Here is a 22,489-nt window from a genome sequence, read left to right on the forward strand (position 1 = left end):
AACAGCCATGGCATGCTGAGAACGATACCCACGGAATCATTCCCACTCTACACTACTCAGTACTGATCCGTCAAGCTCTGTCCTTGCCCTCCCCACCCCAACCCGTCCATGCTTCAATAACCCAGAACAAATTCCCCTGGGAGCAGACTCAGAGAAAACAGAGCTCCTGTGCTCCTGTCCAGTAGTCAAACTTGGATAAATGGATCAGGGGGTTACAGGATCTACTGGTATGGTTTTCCAGGAATACAAAACGCAAGCACCGTAGAGCATTACTGGCCTTGAAATTACATTACACAACATTTCCCTGATGATCTCCACAGCTGAAAATGCTTCTGGGGCCACACTGAAGTCTAAAACTAACTTGCAATAGTAAGAACATTAAACAGGAATAAAACTGTTAATCATGAATGCATGATGAGCATGAACACCCACATAACAGCAGAGCTGAGACTATTCCAGGAAACAAAAAAAGATAATCTGAATAATCTGAGTGGTGCCCTGATTGGACCCAATACCCGTGAACCCATCCGGTGGGTGAGGCTGCAGGTGCAGTGTCTCTGCTGTCCCAAAGCCCCTTCCCAGCAGGAATCAGCCTCTGGAGAAGCCCCACAAGAGGAGAAGAGCGAGCCATCAGCAAAAAAAAAAACCCCAAAAACCCTGCTCAGACCCAAGCTTGGAGCACGTGGCTTTCCCTGCAGGGAACAACTGTTAATTGCTTGGAGCTGCTCAGCTAATTAGCATTTCTGGCCAGGAAACATGCTGCTGGACACAGGCACTGAACCGAAACGCTGCCTCCAGGTCCTGTGTGAGTTCAGGTTTCCCATCCCTGGAACTCCCCAGGCTCCAGTGTCCCCGTAAGGAAATCCTGGTGGGGAAAGCAAACGCTCAAAAATGAGAAATGCTGTCAGCAAAACTGAGCCAAGCCCAGGCAGCCACGGCTTTCAAAGGCAAAGTTATTCCAGAAACTTCCTGTCTGAGCACTGGATGTGTCCCTGGAACCACAGATAATTCAGAATGAAACTCTCACGATCTGCCAGCATCAGCTGAGCCCGGTTTCCAGGGCGCTGAGAACATGGAATGTGCAAACCACCGAGCAGCAGAACAGCATCCATGGGATTTGACATGATCAGAAGGAAATAGTCTTCCTTTTCTCTCCTTTTTCTCCCCCTCTCCTTCTCCAAGGTTCAGCCTTCCTGGCGTAACCAACACTGAGGGCTTCAATAAAACCACCACAAAAACGAAAAATGTGCAGCAGCATCTCCACACCTCTGCCTAAAACCATTTAAAACCAAACAGAATTAGGTGCACAGCTCTCTCCAACTTCCCAAAATCAGCAGGATTTGCCCCAGAGACACTAGACCTGGCTCCCACCACCCACAGCAGGAAAAGCTTTTCTTTTCTTATTTTTTTTTTTTTTTAAATCCGTCTCAGCTCTGGTTCCAGAATTTAAATGCAGATATACAAAACATATATTTTAATGCTTCTTAATCAGCAAGAAACTGCAAATACATCTTTGACTACAACTAGATAATATAATTTCAGCTAAGGCTATACTGTAGCTTCCGAGTCCTCGTCTGAACTCCTGCAGTTACTGCTTTTCCTGAAGCCTTTCCACGTGTACCCCACGAAGGTGGGGCTGATGGGCAGGAAGCTGAAACACCTGTATTTCTTAATGAAGTTCATGCCAAAAGGCAGATCGTACGTCTCCATGCCATCCAGGGATTTGCTTCCTTTACCGACCCCCTTCTTCCATTTCCGAATTCCCCTTTCTTCAGGGCTTCCTAGGAATCAAAATAAAGGGAGGAGAATAGTCATGGCTATCTTGTTATGGACACACAGGCCTAAAGCAGAGCCTGAAGGGAGAAAGGAAACACCAAGGCTCAGCCACCAAGTTCAGCAAAGCTCTGGGAAGATCTTCCAGGCTCCTCAAAAAGGGAAAACCGCATTATCTGCTTTGTTTTGTAACTGGGAAGTTTTTCCAGTTACAAAAGCAAATTTACAAGGCAAATTTCTCCTCTTGGCTGGAAGCAGGTTTGGATCTCAAAGCCAGTTTTACTGGAGACAGTTTTGCTCTGTCTCCTGGAGACTGGTTTGGTTTTTATCAGCTCTTTTAGGTGTTGAACAGGGATTTTAATGGGATTTTAACTGGGAAGGGAGGGCAGCTGTAAGGACTCTGCTGCTGCTGCTGTGAGAACAGCCAGCCCCAAAAGCAGGGATCTGCTGCTGGCGTTCTGCCCCAGGGGATGCTGCTTTTATCCAGGGAATGCTGCTTCTCCCCAGGGAATGCTGCCTTTATACAAGGAATGCTGTCTTCCTCCAGGGAATTCTGCTTTTACCCAGGGAAACCTGCCTTTTCTCCAGGCAATTCTGCATTTTCTCCAGGGAATTCTGCCTTCCCCAGGGAATGCTGCTTTTACCCATGGAATTCTGCCTTTCTCCAGGCAATTCTGCTTTTTCTCCATGGAATTCTGCTTTTACCCATGGAATTCTGCCTTTCCCCAGGGAATTCTGCCTTTCCCCAGGGAATTCTGCTTTTACCCATGGAATTCTGCCTTTCCCAGGGAATTCTGCTTTTTCTCCATGGAATGCTGCCTTTCCCCAGGGAATTCTGCCTTTCCCCAGGGAATTCTGCTTTTAACCCATGGAATTCTGCTTTTACCCATGGAATTCTGCCTTTCCCAGGGAATTCTGCTTTTTCTCCATGGAATGCTGCCTTTCCCCAGGGAATTCTGCCTTTCCCCAGGGAATTCTACCTTTTCTCCATGGAATTCTGCCTTTCCCAGGGAATTCTGCCTTTCCCCAGGGAACGCTGCCTTTCCCCAGGGAAGCACAGCTCAGGGCTCACCTGGGATGGTGTTGTCCAGCACGAAGGCGACGCAGCCCCCGACGAACATGGCTGTGGTGAGCAGGACGTTCAGCACCTGGTCAATGCCTGCAATTCCTGCAGCAACAGGGAAAACTGCTGGGCTTTTTCACCTCCCACGTCCTCCTGATCCCCAGCCAGGCCCGGCAGCAACGCCTGAGCTCAGCCAGGGCTCTGGGGGTTGGTGCAGATGCTTCCCCCAGGGCACGACCACGGGACATTGTTCCCCAAAATGCAACTCCAGGAACCCCAGCTGCCCACAGAGATGTCACCACTGCTGCTGCAGACACAACTAATCTGAGCTAAGCAGGAAACCGTGGAGTGCAAAAGAGAAACGTTCAGGTTGCAAAATCCTAATTTTTAAAATATAATTTTTTAATAAATAAATAATAATCCTTTTTATAAATATTTTATAAATAACTGTTTTTATAAATCTATGTCAAAGGGGCAAGGATTCACAGCCCCAGTTATGGAAGAACACTGCATTAACCACATAAAGCTTGAGGGATCTGCTTTTCTAACCACTTACTGCAGGACAGATATGCCCTTAAATCCTGGTTGAAGGCATAGCGGAAAGAAAAGTCAGTTAATACTTTGTTTAAAAACCCCCAAACAAACCCAAAGCAGTGAAACATTTCCTTTGAGACCATCCCTGGTGACACACACTGGCGTGAGCCCTGCTGAGGGTCACATGAAAACACAAAACCTTCCCAGTGAACTCCTCAAAGCTACAATTCCATTAACAGTCTGCAAGGGAATTCACTAAAATGAAAATGAACACCCAGAACACGTCTGAGTGACAGAAACTTTCAGCCCCCAAACAATTCCCCACCTTCCAAACTCTGCCTTGGTGTTTCTCCTTAATCTTTCAGCATCATTTACAGCTCACAAAACCCTGTCAGTTTTTCTTTCAGCCCAGCTGCTAACTGCCCCCTTCCATTGCTGTAATGCACCCAGAGAAAGCAGGAAAGCTTCAGCTGTGTCCCACTGGAACATTCCCTGCAGGTCTCAGCCTCCCAAAGAATTCTCCTCTGAACACACACAGAGCTTGTCTGGACCTACAGCCTTTCCTGTCTGCGGAATTTGGGTTTTTCCTCCATAATTTGAGCTTTTCCTCTGTAATTTGGGGTTCCTCTTCCTGACCCTCCGTACCTGATGGATTTTCCACGTGAGCACAAGGCAGAAATGTTGACGTGGAGGAGCAGGACCACGTACCTGTGACCAGGGGGTTCTGTTTGAGATAGCTGGGGAGGACGAGCCCAAAGAAGATGGAAAATCCCAGCACGAAGAGATTCCGAGAAGAATTGAGATCGATGAACTGCAGGTTGGACAGACCCACGGCCGTGATCATCCCTAACACAAAACACCCCAGGACCAGTTTTTAGGTAAGTCTTTTTCTTCAAAAAAAAAAACAACAAAAAAACCCAGCAAAATATCCCTGAAGGATACCTCCCAGTGCACTTGGAATGGTCTGTCAGAAAAGTGCACAGAGTTTTGTTAATAGCACAGCAACTGCTTTTTCTTCTTCTTGCTTTCAGTCCGTATGTTCAGAAACTAGCAAACCTGAGAATCAGTGCACCACGAAACCACGGACCATTGCAACCAGAAAGAGAAGAAGATTTTGGCAGATTGCTAGGAAAGTGCCACTCCTTTCTCTGGAGATTTCCTCCTGTTAGGCTAAAGGTAAAGCCGGCCGGTAACATTTGCTTTGTGTTTTGGATATTCTTTTGCACACAAGGACTCCTCTTTTTCTCTACCCAAAGTGTGCCTGGAGGAGCACACGGGTTCCTATGATCAAATATTCCTTAGAAACAGCAAAGAAAGCCCCTTACCAAAGAGGGTGCAGAAGAGAGCCCCCAGCACGGGGTCGGGCAGCGATGCGAAGAGCGCGCTGAACTTGCCCACCATGCCCAGCAGCAGCATGAAGGCCGCTCCGTACTGGATCACCCTGCGGCTCCCAACCTGCAGGGAAACAGGACAGGACACAGGGGTGAGCTCTGCACTCAGCCCAGCCTCACACCTGCTGCTGCCTTGGGTAGGTCAGGTTTAATTTCAGCTCCTTCCCGGCTCCCGTCCCACGCGCGTTTCGTTTGGGTGCTGGAGGGCTGGGCTGAGCCACAGCTGCTCTGCAGCCAAGCTCAGCCTCCCCAGGCCAGCCCTGAAACCATCTGGAGCTGCCACAGTCAGCAGGAAACGTGGTGCAAACCACGCCGAGGAGAGATGGCAAATGGAAAATATCAGATCAATTCCCTGTGCTGCTGCCCGGGGACACGGGAATAGATGAAGCAGCTCCCAGGTGGTGGGAAGGAGGGGCAGGAATTTTAGGCTTCGATTAGCAGCTGGTTTTGTGACACCCTCAGAGAGCAGGGCTGAATGCAAATCAGGGCTGTGCTAACACTGAAACCAAGGGCCTGCACTTCCTTCCCAGTTTTATTTTCAGAATTCAAGATTCAAGCAGGCAGTGGCTCTCTGTGGTGCAGGGGCAGTGGCTAAACCTGAAGTTGGTATTTTAACATCTTCTACTGCCACAAGAGGTGCCCCAGGGACAACAAAAACTCCTTTACATTAAGATGGGTTCTAGAAAAGCCCTTTGCAGGTTCAGCAGGGTTCAAAAAGGAAATATCCATTTGTTCATCATGTGTGACTGAGCTAAATGAGAGAAATGTTGCAGATCCAACAGGCCTGAGGAGGGAGAAGTCCTTCCTTGCCCCACATTGCTCACTGCTGAGCTCCAGGTGAGCTCCTTCCCCTGCAAAGAGTTCTGCGACACCATCAACAGGAATTACAACAGAATTTGGCTGGCACCTTTCTCTGCTCTCTATAGAAATATTCATTTCTGCAGGGCCACTGAGATCCTGCCCTACAATTCTCTTCCTGCCAGAAACAGGCAAATCCTTTGAAAACCTGCATGATAGTGACATTTATTTATGCAAACAAATTAGGCTCCTCTGGAAAGCTACTGAAAACATCCCAGGCAGCATTTAGCTCAGGCTCTGCATTTATTCCCACTACACACACACACAGTGATTATTTTGGAGTGCATCAAATGGTACCTGGAGCCTCCATTTCAGCACCACCACTATGGCAAGAGCTGCTTTAGCCCCAGCTAATCAGAGTTAATTGATCTTGCTCTCATCAAGTAAAACACACACTGGCTCAAAGGCTCTGCAGCACCTCCATCCAGCAGAATTTAAATTCTAAGTGTAATTATACACCAATTTCGAGGGAGGGAAGTGCCCTGGTGATGCAGCACTGAAGATTTCCTCTCCCAAATCAACAGCAGAGCTATCTCTGAGCCAAAATTCTATCTGAAGCTGAAGAACGGCTGGGTTTTGGGGAATGAATGTGCAGGCAGGGGAACAAGAGCACAGCCTGCTGCAGCTGTGCCACTCTGGGCAGCTCCACTCCCTGCCACAGCTGCCCCTTCAACTTTCCACTGCCCCAGCATGAAATGCACGCTCATTTCTGTGGGCTGCTCACAAAAAGTGCTGTTGATTCATCTCAACCCCCACGGAGTAACAATAGGAAGGGAGCAGAACAGAAGAAACCTTTCTTTAGGGGTTTTTTTTTTTTTTTTTTCTGAGCAGAACTTCTCTCCTAGGAGATCTCCACGGGCAGCTGGATGGCGACTGGCACAGACAGCAGATGGTGCTGTTAGTATTGAATTGCACCCCAAACCCAGCAGAATCACCCTTTGTGCAGCACGAGGGAGGGCTGAGGACAAATACAGCATTTATTTGTGATCAGGCCAGGGGGATGAGTTACTGCAAGTGGAGGACAGACATTTTCTACCCTTGCACGAAGAGTTTACAGCTCCTACATTAAACACCCAACAAGACGGACCCATTTACAACATAAATCACTCTCAGCAATGCTGCTGCTGTTTCTTACCAAGGTTAAATTAACAATACCAGGCAGATCTCTCTGCAGCCAAGGCCTCCCAGCTCATCCAGGCACAGATCCAGCCCCACACGTGAGCAAAGGAGCTCCTCAAGCACTCTCACATTTTGTTGAGCAACATCACCAGAAACAGGTAAACCCCTAAGCCTTAAACACAAACATTTAGGGTGCATTTAACTCTGAAATGACCTTGGCTGCAGCCCCTGTGCCAGTGCCATGTCCCAGTAAAGCCCCAGCACCTCACGTTGCTTTTTACTCTAAGTGAGTGAGGAATTGAAAAGTCACTTCCTAGTGATGCTTTCAGAGCCAAGACATCCAAAAAGCAGCAATTTCTACACAGTCTACAGTGTTTATGCCTCAACTCAAACCACCCCAGAGCCCTGGAATGCTGCCTGGGTTTTCCAAGAGACAGTCTGTGCAGCAGCACCTGCTTTATGGGGATTCTAACTGCCTTTTACTCGGAATAAAAGGATTTCTGAGGTCCTGATGTACAATAATGCATTTCCCTCAGACAAGTGCTGGTACACTCAGGATGATTTGGGAAGTTTGTGTGCACAGGAATGGAGCAGAAAGGTCTGCTGGAAGAGGATTGTGAACACAAGGAACACTCGAGCCCCTGAGGGCTCACAGCAAAGCACTTCACCTTTGTGATGCCCAGGACCCCAATGTTGGGGCTGGAGGAGGTGGATCCATTCCCTGTCCCAAACACTCCGTCCAGAACACAGGAGAGACCCTCGATGAAAATCCCCCTGCAAATCCCAAAGAGAACACAGGAGTCACCTTGGTGCAGGCACACATCCACTGCGAGGGTGCCCCATGCCTGAATGCCACAGGGGCATCTGCTCCTCCATGGAATTATGGCAATTCATGTTTCAAGCTCCAACACACCTGGGAAACACACTGGGGTTCTGTTTCCTGAGTCTTAGATCCCCACATTCTTAAACTGAGGAAATGATATTAAAAACTCAAGCAAAACTTCAGAGCTGTTCTTTGTTTCTAAACTGCATTCCAGGTGATTCTGACAGCCCCAATTCCAGAACCAGTTTAGAGCTCTATCCTTATGGAAATCGTGCTGGTAACTTCCACAGACTCCAGCAGGAACAGGACTGGGGCTCAAGTGTAACTGAACAGCCCCAGGTGCCAGTTCCACCCTGCATTTCAGATCCTTGGCCCTGCACTTTGACCAAACTGCAACACTTCACCTCAGAGCACGTTCCTGCTTATCCAAAGCGGGGGAAAAAAGCAAAAACCCAAAGAGGCCGAGACACTGGGGGCATTTCTGGCTGGGACAGACCTGTTGATGGCATGGATGGGAGGAGGAGGAGCACAGGAGAGCCGGGCACAGGCGTAGTAGTCGCCGATGGACTCGATGATGCTGGCCACGACGGCGCTCAGCATGCCGATCACGCCCGCCGCCGAGATGGTGGGCAGGCCCCACTGGACTGTGAAGAGAGCAGAACTGAAACCTCTCCTGCCCCAGCACACAGCCTGGCTACCCAAACACACAGAATCCTGCTGGGATCGGGCAATGGTTTGGGCTGGGAAGGGCTTTTAGGATCCCCCAGCAGCGCCCAGGCCAGCGCTGACCGCGTCCCCAAGTGCCACATCCACAGTGCTGCTCAATCCCCCCAGGGATGGGGACCTCAGCACTGTTCCAGGCCTGGGCAGCCCTTCTGGGCAAGAAATATTCCTCAATATCCAACCTGCCCCTCCCCTGGCACAGCCTGGGGCCGTTCCCTCTCCTCCTGTCCCTGTTCCCTAAATCCTCCTGTCCCTTATCTCCAGCTGGGATAAGATCCCAAATCCACCCTGGCTGTCCCCTCCTGGCAGGGAGTTGTGCAGAGCCAGAAGTTCCCCCTGATCCCCTTTTCTCCCTCTGAGCCCCTTCCCCAGCTCCCTGAGCCCCTCCTGGGGCTCCAGCCCCTTCCCCAGCTCCATTCCCTTCCCTGGACACGCTCCAGCTCCTCCATGTCCTTGTCCTGAGGGGCCAGGAGTGACCCTGGGATTGAGGGGGGCCTCCCCAGTGCCCAGCACTGCCCCAGGCACTGTTTATTTATCTTTGATGGGAACAACAAACTCCCTTCACTCTAACACAGTCTGGCAAGTTCAAGGAGATGAAAGGAGCAAAGGAAAAACCGCCAAACCAACTGCTTTGATCACACTTGGAAAAATCCCAGAGAACTATAAAACCCCACTAAAAAAAAAAAAGAAAATCCTCCTGTTCAGAAATCAGGAATTTGAGCTACAGCTTGTGAGAAAACAATCCTGGCCAGTGAGGCAAATGCCACTGTTATTATTGTTGCTCCAAAAACTCACTTTGGTCACAAGTTTAGTGGACCAAAGAGGATGGCAACAACAGCTCTGATCACTGCACAAACACCTCCCAGCTCCAAATTTTTGTAGTAGAGAAAATAAGATTAAGCCTGCAGAAAAGCCTGGCAGGTTTTCCACAGCAATTGCCTTGATCTCTTTGAAATAGATGAGCCTCCTGCAACAAAGGGATCTTCAGTCACACAAGAGTGAAAGAACCTTACAAATACAAATGGGCTGATCAGGGTGGAGAAGCTTTCCTCCTCTTCTTTCCCAAAAGCTTCTGTTCTTCATCTGCTGCTTTAGAAGTGGTTTCTTTTAAGAACCAGAGCATATGGAAAACCACAACGAAGCTGCCTCGTCACAACGTGGTGGCCTAGCTGATAATTCCTGTATTTCTCTTCTGAAAGAGTAATATTCCCTAATTACCCTGCTCATTTCTGAAGGGTGAACCAGCTGTGCCATCTCACGCCATAAACCCAGCCTTTAACAGCTTTAAACTTAGAGGTGGCCAACATAAAAACGCACCCAAAACGTTGTGTGAAGTGTTTGGTGCTCTCCTGTAAATAATTTCATTGCCCTCTGATAAGCAGGGCCTGGCATTCTCTGACTTGCCCATGCCAGCACTGCCTTGGCAAGTCAGGGCACTTTTCTGCCATGAACAGTTGTGCTCGTCCAGGAATGGGTGTGTTTGGGGCAGGGAAGTGCAGCAGGCTGGGAGAAACTCCCCACAGAAGTGATTCTTCAGACAATGAGAGTCAGAGACTTCAGCAGAGCTGTAAAAACCTGTCCCTGGCACTGTGTAACATCAACAGCATTGCCAAGGACTGATAAATCAGCCAGCCCTTGGACTCCACCTTATAGGTGCAGTCACTTGTTATCAGGAGAGTCACCCAGATCAATCCTGCAAACTGCAGCTTCAGAACCTCAGCCCTCCTTGGGTGAGACCTTAAGGCACCAGCTGAAGAGGAAAACAAGGAGAAACCACCAGCAGGTAATGAGAGTGGTGTGTGCTGTTACTGTGGAATGGTTTGGATTGGGACGGACCCTCCAGAGCCTTGAGCAGGGACCCCTCCCACTGTCCCAGGCTGCTCCAAGCCCTGCCCAGCCTGGGACACTGCCAGGGAGGGATCATCCACCACCCAAAGGTTGTGGAGTGCACCACTGAGAGAGAGCCAGCAGAGCTCTGGAACAGGGGGAATGGCACTGCTGGGTTGTGGGGAACCAGAGGAATGGCACTGCTGGGTGCTGGGGATCCAAAGGATGTCCCTGCTGGGTTGTGGGGAACCAGAGGAATGGCACTGCTGGGTGCTGGGGAACCAAAGGAATGGCACTGCTGGGTGCTGGGGAACCAGGGCTATGGAGTACACCTCAGACAGAGCCAGCAGAGCTGTGGAACAGGAGGAATGACACTGCTGGGTGCTGGGGAACCACGGCTATGGAGTACACCACAGACAGAGCCAGCAGAGCTGTGGAACAGGAGGAATGACACTGCTGGGTGCTGGGGAACCACGGCTATGGAGTACACCACAGACAGAGCCAGCAGAGCTGTGGAACAGGAGGAATGACACTGCTGGGTGCTGGGGAACCAGGGCTGTGGAGTACACCACAGACAGAGCCAGCAGAGCTCTGGAACAGGAGGAATGACACTGCTGGGTACTGGGGAACCAGGGCTGTGGAGTACACCACAGACAGAGCCAGCAGAGCTGTGGAACAGGAGGAATGACACTGCTGGGTACTGGGGAACCAGGGCTGTGGAGTACACCACAGACAGAGCCAGCAGAGCTGTGGAACAGGAGGAATGACACTGCTGGGTACTGGGGAACCACGGCTATGGAGTACACCACAGACAGAGCCAGCAGAGCTCTGGAACAGGAGGAATGACACTGCTGGGTACTGGGGAACCAGGGCTGTGGAGTACACCACAGACAGAGCCAGCAGAGCTGTGGAACAGGAGGAATGACACTGCTGGGTGCTGCGGAACCAGGGCTATGGAGTACACCACAGACAGAGCCAGCAGAGCTGTGGAACCCGAGCTCCTGGGAGCACACACTTACAGGGATAGGGCACCTTGAACCAGGGGGCCACCAGCAGCACGCCGCGGCGCGCGTCCGTGCGCGCGTAGAAGCCGTACTTGGAGCTGTCCGGGGGGAACACGTCTGTCACCGTGAAGATGAAACACAGCAGCCAGGACACCAGGATGGCCAGGATGATCTGGGAACACGAGCAGATAAATCAGGATGGTCTGGGGGACATGAGCAGATACATCAGGGTGATCTGGGGGACAGGAGCAGGTAAATCAGGATGATCTTAAGGGACACAAGCAGGTATATAAATCAGGATGATCTGGGAACACGAGCAGGTGAATCAGGGTGATCTGGGGGACACGAGCAGGTAAATCAGGATGATCTGGGGGACAGGAGCAGGTAAATAAATCAGGATGATCTGGGGGACACAAGAAGGTGAATCAGGATGGTCTGGGGGACATGAGCAGGTACATCAGGATGATCTTAGGGGAAAGGAGAAGGTAAATAAATCAGGATGATCTGGGAACACGAGCAGATAAATCAGGGTGATTTGGAGGACATGAGCAGAGACATCAGGATGATCTGGGGGACACGAGCAGGTGAATCAGGGTGATCTGGGGGACAGGAGTAGGTAAATAAATCAGGATTATCTGGGGGAAAGGAGCAGTTAAATCAGGGTGGTCTGGGGGACACAAGCAGGTAAATAAATCAGGATGATCTGGGGGACATGAGCAGGTACATCAGGATGGTCTGGGGGACAGGAACAGGTAAATAAATCAGGATGATCTGGGGGACAGGAGCAGTTAAATCAGGATGGTCTGGGGGACAGGAGCAGAGACATCAGGATGATCTGGGGGAAAGGAGCAGGTAAATCAGGATGGTCTGGGGGAAAGGAGCAGGTAAATCAGGATGATCTGGGGGACAGGAACAGGTAAATAAATCAGGATGATCTGGGGGACAGGAGCAGAGAGGGTGCTGAACGAGCTCGCAGCTCCCACTCAGGCTGTGCTCCACAGCTGGGAGCCTGAGCTGGGGGAACTGGATTGGTGGAGAACTTTTAGGGTTTGATAGAAGGTTTATATGGTATGGGTTGGTATGTAAAATACATACCATCTACAGATACTGCATGTATTTGTATGTAAAATAAATACCATCTATAGATACTGTATGTATTTGCATGTAAAATACATACTATATATAGATATTGTATGTATTTGTATGTAAAATACAAATATTACATATACTGTATGCATACCGTATGTAAAACATATACTATATATAGATATTGCACATAAATAGTATGTAAGATACTATTATATATAGATACTGTATGTAAATAGTTGGAAAAAGTTTGAAAGGATGGTTTTGTAAATAAGGTTCGACAGTTTTGATAAACAGAATGATGGAAGATGCATTGTAGTAGGATTTATGAGGGGTAGTTTTAGATGATTGGTTTTAAGGTATTTATAGTACAGTGTTATCATATTATGTAGTTATATCACGTTTATAGTGTTTTGTCTAATTTGTTGGACAATACCCTTTTTCTAACCCCAAAATAACGTAACTAAAAACATTTTAAAAACTTTTATTCCGTTTTCAATCTCATTTAAAAAAAAACAAACCCAAATATTCTAATTCAAGACATCACAACCAAAACCCAAAAATGATTTCTTAATTACAAAACACTACAAACATTTCTTAACCTATCAACTTTTTACCACACCGTACTATAAACACCTTAAAACCAATCATCACAAGATCTGAATATTTCCTTTGGCCAATAACCCACTGCATTTCCAATAAATCCATCTGAGCTTTTATCTCACCTTTGTGAGTATTCTATTGTGAAGAAAAATCAAAACCAAGAACATCAGCCCCCCCAAAAAAACAGAAATGATTTTTTTTTGCCTAAGGAAGAACAAGTTCAACGACTTACAGGGAACATCTTGAAAAGCTGCAGCCTGTATGCTGTCCATCCTTTCTTGGATTTATAAATGGGCAAGGGAAATTTGACATTTCTGGCATACTGGGAAAACAACAATACTAGGAAAATAGTCCTGGGGAAAAAAAGGAGGAGGAGGAGGGTGGGACAAGAGAGAAATGCCATTAGCACCAATGTATGATAAACTCTTTTTGGCACAAACCCCTTCAGACCCTTTGGACGCAGAACATAAATGCAGATTTTCAATTAAAGCAGAAGACAAGGCAGCAAAACGATTAAAATTATTATTCCTCAAATGCCAAAACAGAGTTTGAATTCTACAGTGCTGCAAAACTCAGCAGCTGCAGGCAGCCAGAATGAATCAGGGACAGACTGAAGGGAGATTTGCAGTTAAAATTCCTCTGCTGCCCCTTCTTTCCTCCCAAACCCCACCTGTGGTCCAGGGCTGCTCTGTAAAGCACAAAACTCGCTGCCAGCACCTGGCAAGAAACAGGAAAACTGCAGGGCTGTGTACAGGAATTTTTTACATTTCAAAATTTGCATGAAGCTCCAAAGCACTTGAGGAAACTTCTGTCAGGGAAGATTTCCTGTTCTTCAGAACCCTTTTTTTTTTTTAATATGAATCTTTCATTATTTAGCTGCAAATGAAGCAGAATGGAGCCCAAGCCCCAAGATTTGCTGCCAGTGCAGCTCACCAGTATTAGATGTCTCAATTATTATGCATTCCCCCCCACAGTGAAACTGCCAAGCTCCTCCAGACATTAAAAATTATTTTTTACAGCTAAAATAAGCCCTGAAAAATCAGAAGCCAGGGCACGCTGCTCAATTCTGAACGAGAAATTCTCAATTCTCAACCCAGCTCTGCTCTGACAGGGCCTCCCAAAGACTGGGGCTGTCTGAAGAAGCAAAGCTCTGCTGAAATCTGAGATGATGTTTTTATCAGCTGACTTAAAAATAAAAAGAGGATCTTCAGCCTCTCTTCTGCCCCGGATCAGACACAAACCAGTTTTTCTTTCCCCCAGTCTCCAGGAAATGGAGGGGCATTTATAGCCCTCAGCAGTCCAGGAGAAAAGCAAAAGGCACAGCTTTTCCATGCAGGAAACCCCAGAATCTCCCCAAAAATCCACCAGGGGCTCCCCTCCCTCACACACCAGCCCTGAGGACTTTGGATTTGATTCAGTACAGAGCTGTAAAAAATAAAATATTCAATTTCTGCAATGAATTTTCTATTAGCTGTGAAACAGCCCCAAACCCTTGAATGCTCCTGGATGAACAGGCAAAGCCCAACTCAGGAATAATTGCCCTTTTCACAAATATCAATGCAAATGTCTGATGGAGTGAAGCACCCATGGAACAAGTCAGGAAACTGGGAATCCTGGCCAACATGGACAAGCACCTGCAGCTCCCAGAGGCCCCCAGCTGATTCTGCAGGGCCAGGGAGAAATCCAGGACCTTGATCTGGTCAGAGCAGCCAGGACAATTCCAGGAGCCACATCCCACAGAGCTGGAGTCACTTCTGAGTGGCTCCCCAGAGCTGTGGAGTTGTTTCCAACAATCCAGTGCTCATTTTTGCATGGCAGAACCCAGAAATACTTTATTGACTGGGTACCATTTAAATCCCGCTCCTGAATTGATTTATTTTTCTTTCCATCTGCAAAAATGTCAACTTTAATTACACGTTTCCATGTCCAATTCAAAGATCTGCTTGATTCACTTAACGTTAGCCCCAACTTGCAGAGAATTTGTTTTACAGACAAATAAAATGTTCCTCTGGATCAGCTGCTTAACACAACAGAATCACAAAAATACTCACGATGCCAACACGCAAGATAAAAGAGAATTAAAGAGCCCTCTTAATCATAAGCTGCACTTACAGAATCCTTTACATGTTCAAAGCACTGTGCAAACAGATTAGTGAGATCACAATCTGAGCTCATCAAGGCATTCCTCCTGCTCCCAGAGCCAGCACAGTGGGTGCTGCACATGGAACTGCTTCAGCCTCTTTTCTCCCTAAAATGGGGCTCCCAGCCTCGAAATTTGGCCGCTTACCCACACGGGGAGCTTTTGTCTTCTCTTCATTTCCCTCACTGATTCCTTTTCATTCTTTCATTTCCCTGGCCCCTACAGCTGATGGCACACACGCCCCAGGTGCTGAAATTCCCTCTAAAAGCCTTTTTGTCCCCTGGCAGGAGCCTCTCTGCTCATGGCTCAGCCTCTGGTGGTGCTTATGGAATGCTTGTGCCCTCTGCCATCACACCAATGAGTTTCTCTCGGGCACAGGTAAGCAAACCAGTACCAATGGCAGAGGAACCAGCACCACCAGTGGGACTTACCTGCTGCTGCAGGAGGAAACAGGCAATGCCAGCCCAGAACTACAAATTGCTCACTGCATTTCATCTCTCTGTTGTTCTGTTAAATCATCTTTTCTACAGCACTGAACTCCACCCAGCCCAACTCCTGCTTTATAAAATTCTGCTCTCCACACCTCATTTTTGGCCACTGTCCTTTCCTCTCTCCTTGAGTTCACATTATCATGGAATGGTTTGGGTTGGAAGGAACCTTAAAGCCCATCCAGGTCCATGAAGGAGCCATGGGCAAGGACATCTTTCACTATCCCAGGGTGCTCCAAGCCCTGTCCAACCTGGCCTTGGGCACTTCCAGGGATCCAGGGGCACCCCGAGCTGCTCTGGGGCCTCCCCACGCTCTCAGGGAAGGATTTCTTCCCAGAGAAAAGCTTCAGGCAACTCTCCTGAGCTGCTCTGTCCTTATTCCCACATTTCCAGCTGATCTCATCCAGACTCCTGGTGTTTCTCTTGGTGTTCCTCTTGGTGTTCCTCACTGTGCTTCTCTGCACCGGCAGCACCGACGCAGCCGAGCTGCCTCCCCCCTGGCACCCCAAAACTCTGCCTGCCCAGCAGGAAACGGGGGTACTCACAGCATGGCGATGCCCCAGTGCTTGCCAGCTCTCTCCCCAGCAGCCTGGAAGCCCGAGAGGCCGATGAGGGCCACGGTGGGGGTGATGGTCAGCGGGCCGATGTAGCGCAGCAGGGCCCCGGGCAGCCCCAGCAGCCCGATCACCACCTCGATCAGCGAGGACATGATGATGGCACCTTGGATCTGAACACACAACAGGGCAGAGAGGCAGCTCAGTGCCATCTGACAGGCAAAGCCAAACCCTTTGTTTTTCTGCTCTGGATTACAAACTGCAGTTAAAAGAATTCAGTGACACAGAAGAACTCAGCAATTTTTTTTTTTTCGTCATAAAACAGCTCATTATGTTTAAGTGACTTATCGCTTTAAGCATAACACTTATGGTTTTCTCCACAAAACTATTACACAACAGACCAGTGGGCCAGTCTGGAAGCTGTGTGGAAAGCACATCACACTGTCAGACAGGAGACCTGGGGTCCAGGCTAACCTTTAAGCTCTCAGATCGAACGGCAAGGGTTGGTGCGCCACGAGGTGATGCTCCTAGCTCCTAGGGGCAGAGTGTGTGCTGCATTGGTCACAAGTGCTCCTTAGAAGCTGGATTAGAGCAGCGTTGTGGTCTCAGGAGACTGTCAGCCCTCTTGGCTGCAGGGCTCTTGGCAGGATGTAGCTATGGTTTGAACATGGGGAAGAGAGAGGGGTTGTTTTTAATTAAGAAAAAGTTGGCAGCCCAAAGCAACGGGATGGGAGATCAATTCCATGACACACGCCTTCATTTGGACTACTCTACCTGCCACCCTGGCGTGGCACAGCCCTCAGCCTGCCCTGCAGGGCACCACGACTTCACACTGCAGTGGAGAAGGAGTTCCAGGGATTTCACAAGTCTTTTGGGAGAAACGGCCTCTTATCACAAGAGTCTCCAACTTAAAGACACTTGGGAAGGAACCAGATTTCCTAACTGCAGATTCACCTTCCAGGGCCAGCCCCACTGCACAGGGACAGCAGGCAAGGGGCCTGGCAGCAGCTGAACTGCTGCCAGCGAGCACAAATCAAGGTTACAAGAAGAGTTTTCATCTCTCTTGAGCATTTCACTGCACGTCTTTTGGGATGTGGTAACTAACTCCTGGTATTTGCTGTCCAGCAATGAGCAGGTGGAAAAGATGAAGACTTCCATGAAATGAGTAAAGGGATAAATTCAAATGGAGATTGCAGTGAAACAAGAAATTACCAACTTAAAGACAAGAACACACAGATGATTAAGTGAGGAACTTAACTGGAACTGGAGAGAGTGACAGCAAAAGGCAAGTCCCACATTACCTCTCGTATCCGGGGGTACCAGATGTGCTCCGTGTGCAGCAGCTCTGCTGTTCCGTTTGCAACTGTTAGATCTTGCAAGAGGGAGAAAAAACACAGGGATTTCTTTTACTGCCCAGCCACTCTGCCACCATTCCACACCAACCAAGTCCCTCCTCACGCTGTGGCTGACAAAGGAGCCCCAGCTCACACAGAGAGCAAGCTCTGCTCAAATGCAGGGACACCAGGCTCACCTTCCCCAGGAGCCAACCCCTCCCTTCTCCCTCTGCTCCAAAATTCTCAGCGACCAGGGTTCCAAGAGGAAAATGCCCTGACTTCCAGACAGAAAGGTCAGTCAGGAGTTCTGTCCCCACTCCAGTGGGGAGTTACTCAGCTGCACCCCAGGAATCTCAAACTCCAGTGCTTGCTGGAGGTCACTCTCTGAATGAGCTGACCCGTGGGGACATCCCCACCTGGCAGCTTTGGGAGGTGGAAAGGGTGCAGGAGGAAGATGCAGCAAAGCTCTTTTTGACAATCTGGAGTCCTGGGGAAAATGGCTTTGCCACCCAGAGTTATCAGAGAGCTTCTTGCAACAAGCTGGGTATTAATCACATCTTGAATGTGAGTTAACAGAGATGTACAAACAAACAGATAACAGAAATTCAGTTATTAGAGAGTCCAAAGGAGCCCTGGGAAGAGCTTCGGTCAGGAGTGAGCAGCCTGATTATTCCCTGTGCTGCTGCTTCCCACTGCCCAGGGGCCTGGTACTGAATAACCACCCCCCAGTGAACAGAGAACTGCCAGGGTCATTTCACCTTCCAGTCCAATCTAAAGCCAATGCTCCCATCCCAACCACAATCTCTTCCCTCTCAAGTTCAAACCTTCCAGGATGACGAGGGCAGCAGAGAAAGAGTGAAAAAGAACATCCAAATCTTGTCAAAACCTGTCAGGTATGACTTCAACAGGGGAAAATCCTGGTCTGGAGGTGATGCTGCACATTGCTCAAACTCCCTCCCACTCACAACTTCAAAGGGTTCAGTTGGACTCGCTATTTGCAAATATTTGGAACATTACGGGAAGGAACATTTGCAGCATGTAAATGGAACAGGAGAATTACTTTATGCCACGGTTATAGCTCTTTTGTCAATGTTTTTGTATTTAAAAAATCCCCAAAACCAGAACTCCACCAGGACATTTTTAGGACTCTTCTGTGGCAGAGTATTTTAACGCTGTAAGAAGAGAGGCTTTCCATATTCCCTGCCCTTTACTCCCAGTTTTTATACCAGAAGCTCTGACAGCTGCACTCCACGAGACCTGGGCCATTTGTCACTTAAACCTGAACAAGGATAAACAACAATTACCTGTGTTATTGCACTTCCACTTCTCCAGAGAGAGAATTGCTCTGGCAGGTGCTAAGAATGCAAAAGCACTGGCTTGGAACAGGGGTAACCTGGTGGGAAGGGAGAGGAGAGATGGTGACATTCTGTGGGGTCACTGCAGTGGGTGGGCACTCAAACCACCCTTCACTGAGTTATCAAATTGGGAAATAAGAGGATTTCTCACCAAAAAAAACCCAGTCAGAGAAATACAAAGACTTGACGAGGCAAAGAGCCCACAGCACCTGCCTGGAGTTCCCAAGCAGGTGACTCCAGGGGCCAGGCAGTGGTGGCAGGCACAGGGACACAGGTGGACACTGAGCTGGGGGAGCAGAGTGCTGAAGGTGCAGCTTTCACCATCCCAGCACAGGAACTGCTCTCTGAAGGAGCAGCCTGCAGCTCCATCCCTCCCCTCCCCATGACTCCGAGCACACTCATTCTGGAGTGCATGTGTCAGTAACTGCTGGCTCGATGGGAGCAGATTAGATGTTCCAAGTGGTTGCCACTAATAAATACAAACACCACAAGAATTTCAAGATGACATTCTTAGCATTGATGTTTATACTTCCCAAAAGATGTAGAGATCTGAAGAGGATCTACCTGCACCAAGTATGAATTTATTGGCCTCACTGTACCTTGTGTAACAAATATCCCAACTTAACTGCAGATGCACTCTGAACTATTCTACAAATACTGGCATTAATGCAACGAAGGAGATTCCCTTTAACAGGAGATCCCAAGGTGTGACACGAGGAATTGCTCAGGAACTGAGGGCAGGAAAAAGAACTGCTCAGGTTCAGGTAAAGATCAGAAACTGCTCACAGGAGGGGGGAAACGGTGTACAGTGAGCACAGAAAAGATCAAAGCAGAGGCTTGTTATTAATGGGAGTTGTGGAGCTCACAGGAGCAGTTTGGGCCATGGGCTATTCCAAATGTTGAAAACTGCATTAGAAACTCAAACTTCATAAACTCCATGAGCCACCCAAGCATGGCTGACTGGACAGAACTCCCACCGGGAGCTCCTCCGTGCAGAAACCCCAGCTTTACCTCCGGGAAGTCAGGGCTCAGGGAATGATTCAGCCCATCCTGCCAGGCTCACGAAGCAGAGCTGGTGCCCATGGCAGGGCTGCAATACCTGGAACAAGCTGCTACTGCTCCATCCCACCTACACAGCCCCCTCAGAGGTTTGGTAAACACACACTGCAAACACATTCTCCAGTGCTGAGGTCACTGCTGCCAGCTTGGGTTGTTCTGTATCCCTTTAAACACCAGCACACGGATGGAAAATCACATCTCAGCACCTGCTCCTGCTCCACTTTTACGCGACACAGCTAACTGACGGAGCTCCCAAAAGGCTCAAAATTGTGGGGTTTTTCCCCCTAAGCCAGGCAAAAAAAAAAAAGTAATTTAATTTTAATTTTTTTTTAACAAATTGTTCAAATTAGACAACCAAGGTCTGTCTCTTTCTCAAGGGACAGCTGCAGTTTGAAATGTGACTTACAGATTTTAAGGCAGCCACTCGCTGCCAGCCAGCTACAGCACCAAAAAGCTTAAAGCACCAAAGCTCATGAGTGGGGTATCATTTCAGTTTCATGTCTAAATCATCAAGCTGCTCCATTTTGGCACGGGCCCTTGCAAAGACAAGAGCTTTCCGCAGGCAAAGGCATCTGGAAATGTCTCCTTACGTTCCCATGTCCCACAGATGTGAGAAAGATGAGCCAGTGCAGGGCACAGCACCAGAGCTGCCACCCTGGCGTGGATTAAAGCTGAGTGTGACGGTCTCAGTGCCACTAATTACCCACTAATGAACCCCTGCCAGAGCTGGGGCTCACTGCACAACCCAGTGAATAGCTGGAATTCCTAGAACTGGTCTGGGTACCCAAGTGACCACAGCTCTGCCTGTAATCGAGCTAAATCCATCTTTAAGGACCCTTAAACCGTGGAATTTGACCTTTTGAAACCTTTATTTGCTGAAATACTTTGCAGTTGACAGACTTGCCAATGAATACTTGCAAATCTCATTGAGAGGCCTGTGCTGCTGTATCCCATTCCCAGCCTTACATAAACCCCCCATCACATGGGGAATAGTTATAAAACATCCCAGCGTGGAAATTTCCTCCTTAAACACAAGTTATTTTAAGACCCAAACACAATTTGGCCTGCAGGGATATCAAAATGTAAGTACAGTGCAAGTGGGAGCCACTGAAAAGGGAAAAATCCCAGCAGGGTGGAGGGCAGGGGTGGGATTACACGGAAAGAACAGAGAATTTCAAAATGATGGCACTGTAATTTTGGGCCCCTTCTCTCTGAATGAGCCCCAAATCCCTCTCTAGTAAGTGATAAAAAGCCAAGATTAGTTAGGGGGGAAAAAACCCCAAATATGACAAACTTCCAGACAAGGTACATGAGGATTTATGGTTACAGCACAAGGAGCCAGCCAGGCTGGAAATAAGATTATTGACTCTGGGGAGTCTTTACGAACAGAAAATACACTGGGGAAAGAAAGTCTGCTTTTCCAACCATTTCCACTCTGTTGTTTTGCCATCAGAGTGAACTTTTCAAGACAGAGGAGTGAGCTCCTAAGCCCAGTAAGACAAAAAAAAAATACAGGGAAAGGTTTTTTTTTTTTCACCAAAGGGAAAAGAGCAGCAAGTGAAGCAAAGGTAACTCAACCAAAGGGCACACTGGAAAACCTGGAATAGCTGGAAATGTTTTAGATGAAAAGCTGATCCAGCACAGGTTTGCCTTCCACGCCCTCCTGAGGCACCTTTGCCACCTAAAGATTCTGGTTCTTAACTAAATCCTTAAAAATGTGGGGGGTGTTTGGAATTGTCTAGTGGAAGGCAAGATTTCAGCTCACATTGTTCTGAAAGTGAACTGAGTGACTTCAGAATCACCTCAGTAACCACCTCAGGGTTTAAGGTGCACTTTTCTTCTGGTTTGGCTTTATTCAAGATGCAGAAATAACTCTGCAGGTTTTAGTTATTCCCACAGTTTAGGTCAGCATGTTAAACAGCTCTGCAGTGGAACACGGGTTTGGAAGGATTTATCTTTATCTGTTCTTGCCAACACCAGATTTATACAAGGGTTTGGGCTCTTCCACCCTCCTAAGGAGAGGTGAGAGCATCCCTGCACACCTTTGTGTGTGTGCTCCCGGCTCCAGGAATGATCACTGCCCGTAACTCAGAGCAGCCAACAAATAAACCCAAATTATTTCACGGACTGGGAGGTAACAGAGACTCAGCTCAGAGTGACAAGCTTCCCTCACCATTTTTCCCTGCCTTTTTAACTTGCCAAGCCCTTCACAGGATGCAATTTGCTGTAGGACTGATCACAACCACCTAAACATCACCAAGAATTCCACTGAAGAAATTAATAAAACCACCACAGGCAGCTCCTCTTTACCAAGGTGCATTAATTCTTCCTCTCCCGGGAACACTTCTGCCTTCTCTGTTCTGCTGGGTTTCCTCTCCTTGCTGTATTTTCTCACCCCTGGCATGCCTTGTGTTATTTCAGATCCACCCGAGATGCTTTTGGGGAGCAGCTTTCCAAAACTGCCGCTGCCAGTTCTGTGTCTCTCCTCTGCAAATCCCCCCACCACTCCTGGATGCTGGGAACCCCCAAATGTCCGAGCCCAGCCTCACCTGCAGCCGAAGGTGGTCTGCAGCAGGGTGGTGATGCCCACGCAGAAGAAGATGGTCCCGATGAGCTGGCTGGTGGCCCACTGGTCGAAGCCCACGCACATGGCATCGGCCAGCAGGAAGGGCACGGCGATGGTCCCGCTGAAACACGTCAGGTAGTGCTGGGGGCACAGGGGGGGTTAGTGCTGCAAGCCACCCATCCCTTCCAT

At 48.6% G+C, this 22,489-nt stretch overlaps 1 protein-coding gene across 2 annotated transcripts in view; it reads right to left on the reverse strand.

Annotated features, from left to right (window-relative positions):
- Positions 1 to 1,390: 1,390 nt before the first annotated feature.
- The window catches only part of SLC23A2 (solute carrier family 23 member 2), a 49,394-nt gene continuing 28,295 nt past the window's right edge, over positions 1,391 to 22,489 (reverse strand). For both annotated transcript variants that reach the window (XM_068174372.1, XM_068174373.1), the window contains exons 5-16: positions 22,284 to 22,441; positions 18,625 to 18,713; positions 17,288 to 17,358; positions 15,978 to 16,159; positions 13,037 to 13,157; positions 11,131 to 11,287; positions 8,058 to 8,205; positions 7,407 to 7,512; positions 4,696 to 4,825; positions 4,079 to 4,216; positions 2,846 to 2,941; positions 1,391 to 1,781 (exon numbers count right to left, since the gene is read on the reverse strand). In XM_068174372.1, coding sequence (XP_068030473.1) covers positions 1,549 to 1,781; positions 2,846 to 2,941; positions 4,079 to 4,216; positions 4,696 to 4,825; positions 7,407 to 7,512; positions 8,058 to 8,205; positions 11,131 to 11,287; positions 13,037 to 13,157; positions 15,978 to 16,159; positions 17,288 to 17,358; positions 18,625 to 18,713; positions 22,284 to 22,441 — 1,629 coding nt within the window. In that variant the 3' untranslated portion in view covers positions 1,391 to 1,548. The remainder of the gene's footprint in view (positions 1,782 to 2,845; positions 2,942 to 4,078; positions 4,217 to 4,695; positions 4,826 to 7,406; positions 7,513 to 8,057; positions 8,206 to 11,130; positions 11,288 to 13,036; positions 13,158 to 15,977; positions 16,160 to 17,287; positions 17,359 to 18,624; positions 18,714 to 22,283; positions 22,442 to 22,489) is intronic.

Source organism: Anomalospiza imberbis, chromosome 28 (assembly GCF_031753505.1).
Source record: "Anomalospiza imberbis isolate Cuckoo-Finch-1a 21T00152 chromosome 28, ASM3175350v1, whole genome shotgun sequence".
NCBI classification, from domain to species: Eukaryota; Metazoa; Chordata; class Aves; order Passeriformes; family Viduidae; genus Anomalospiza; species Anomalospiza imberbis.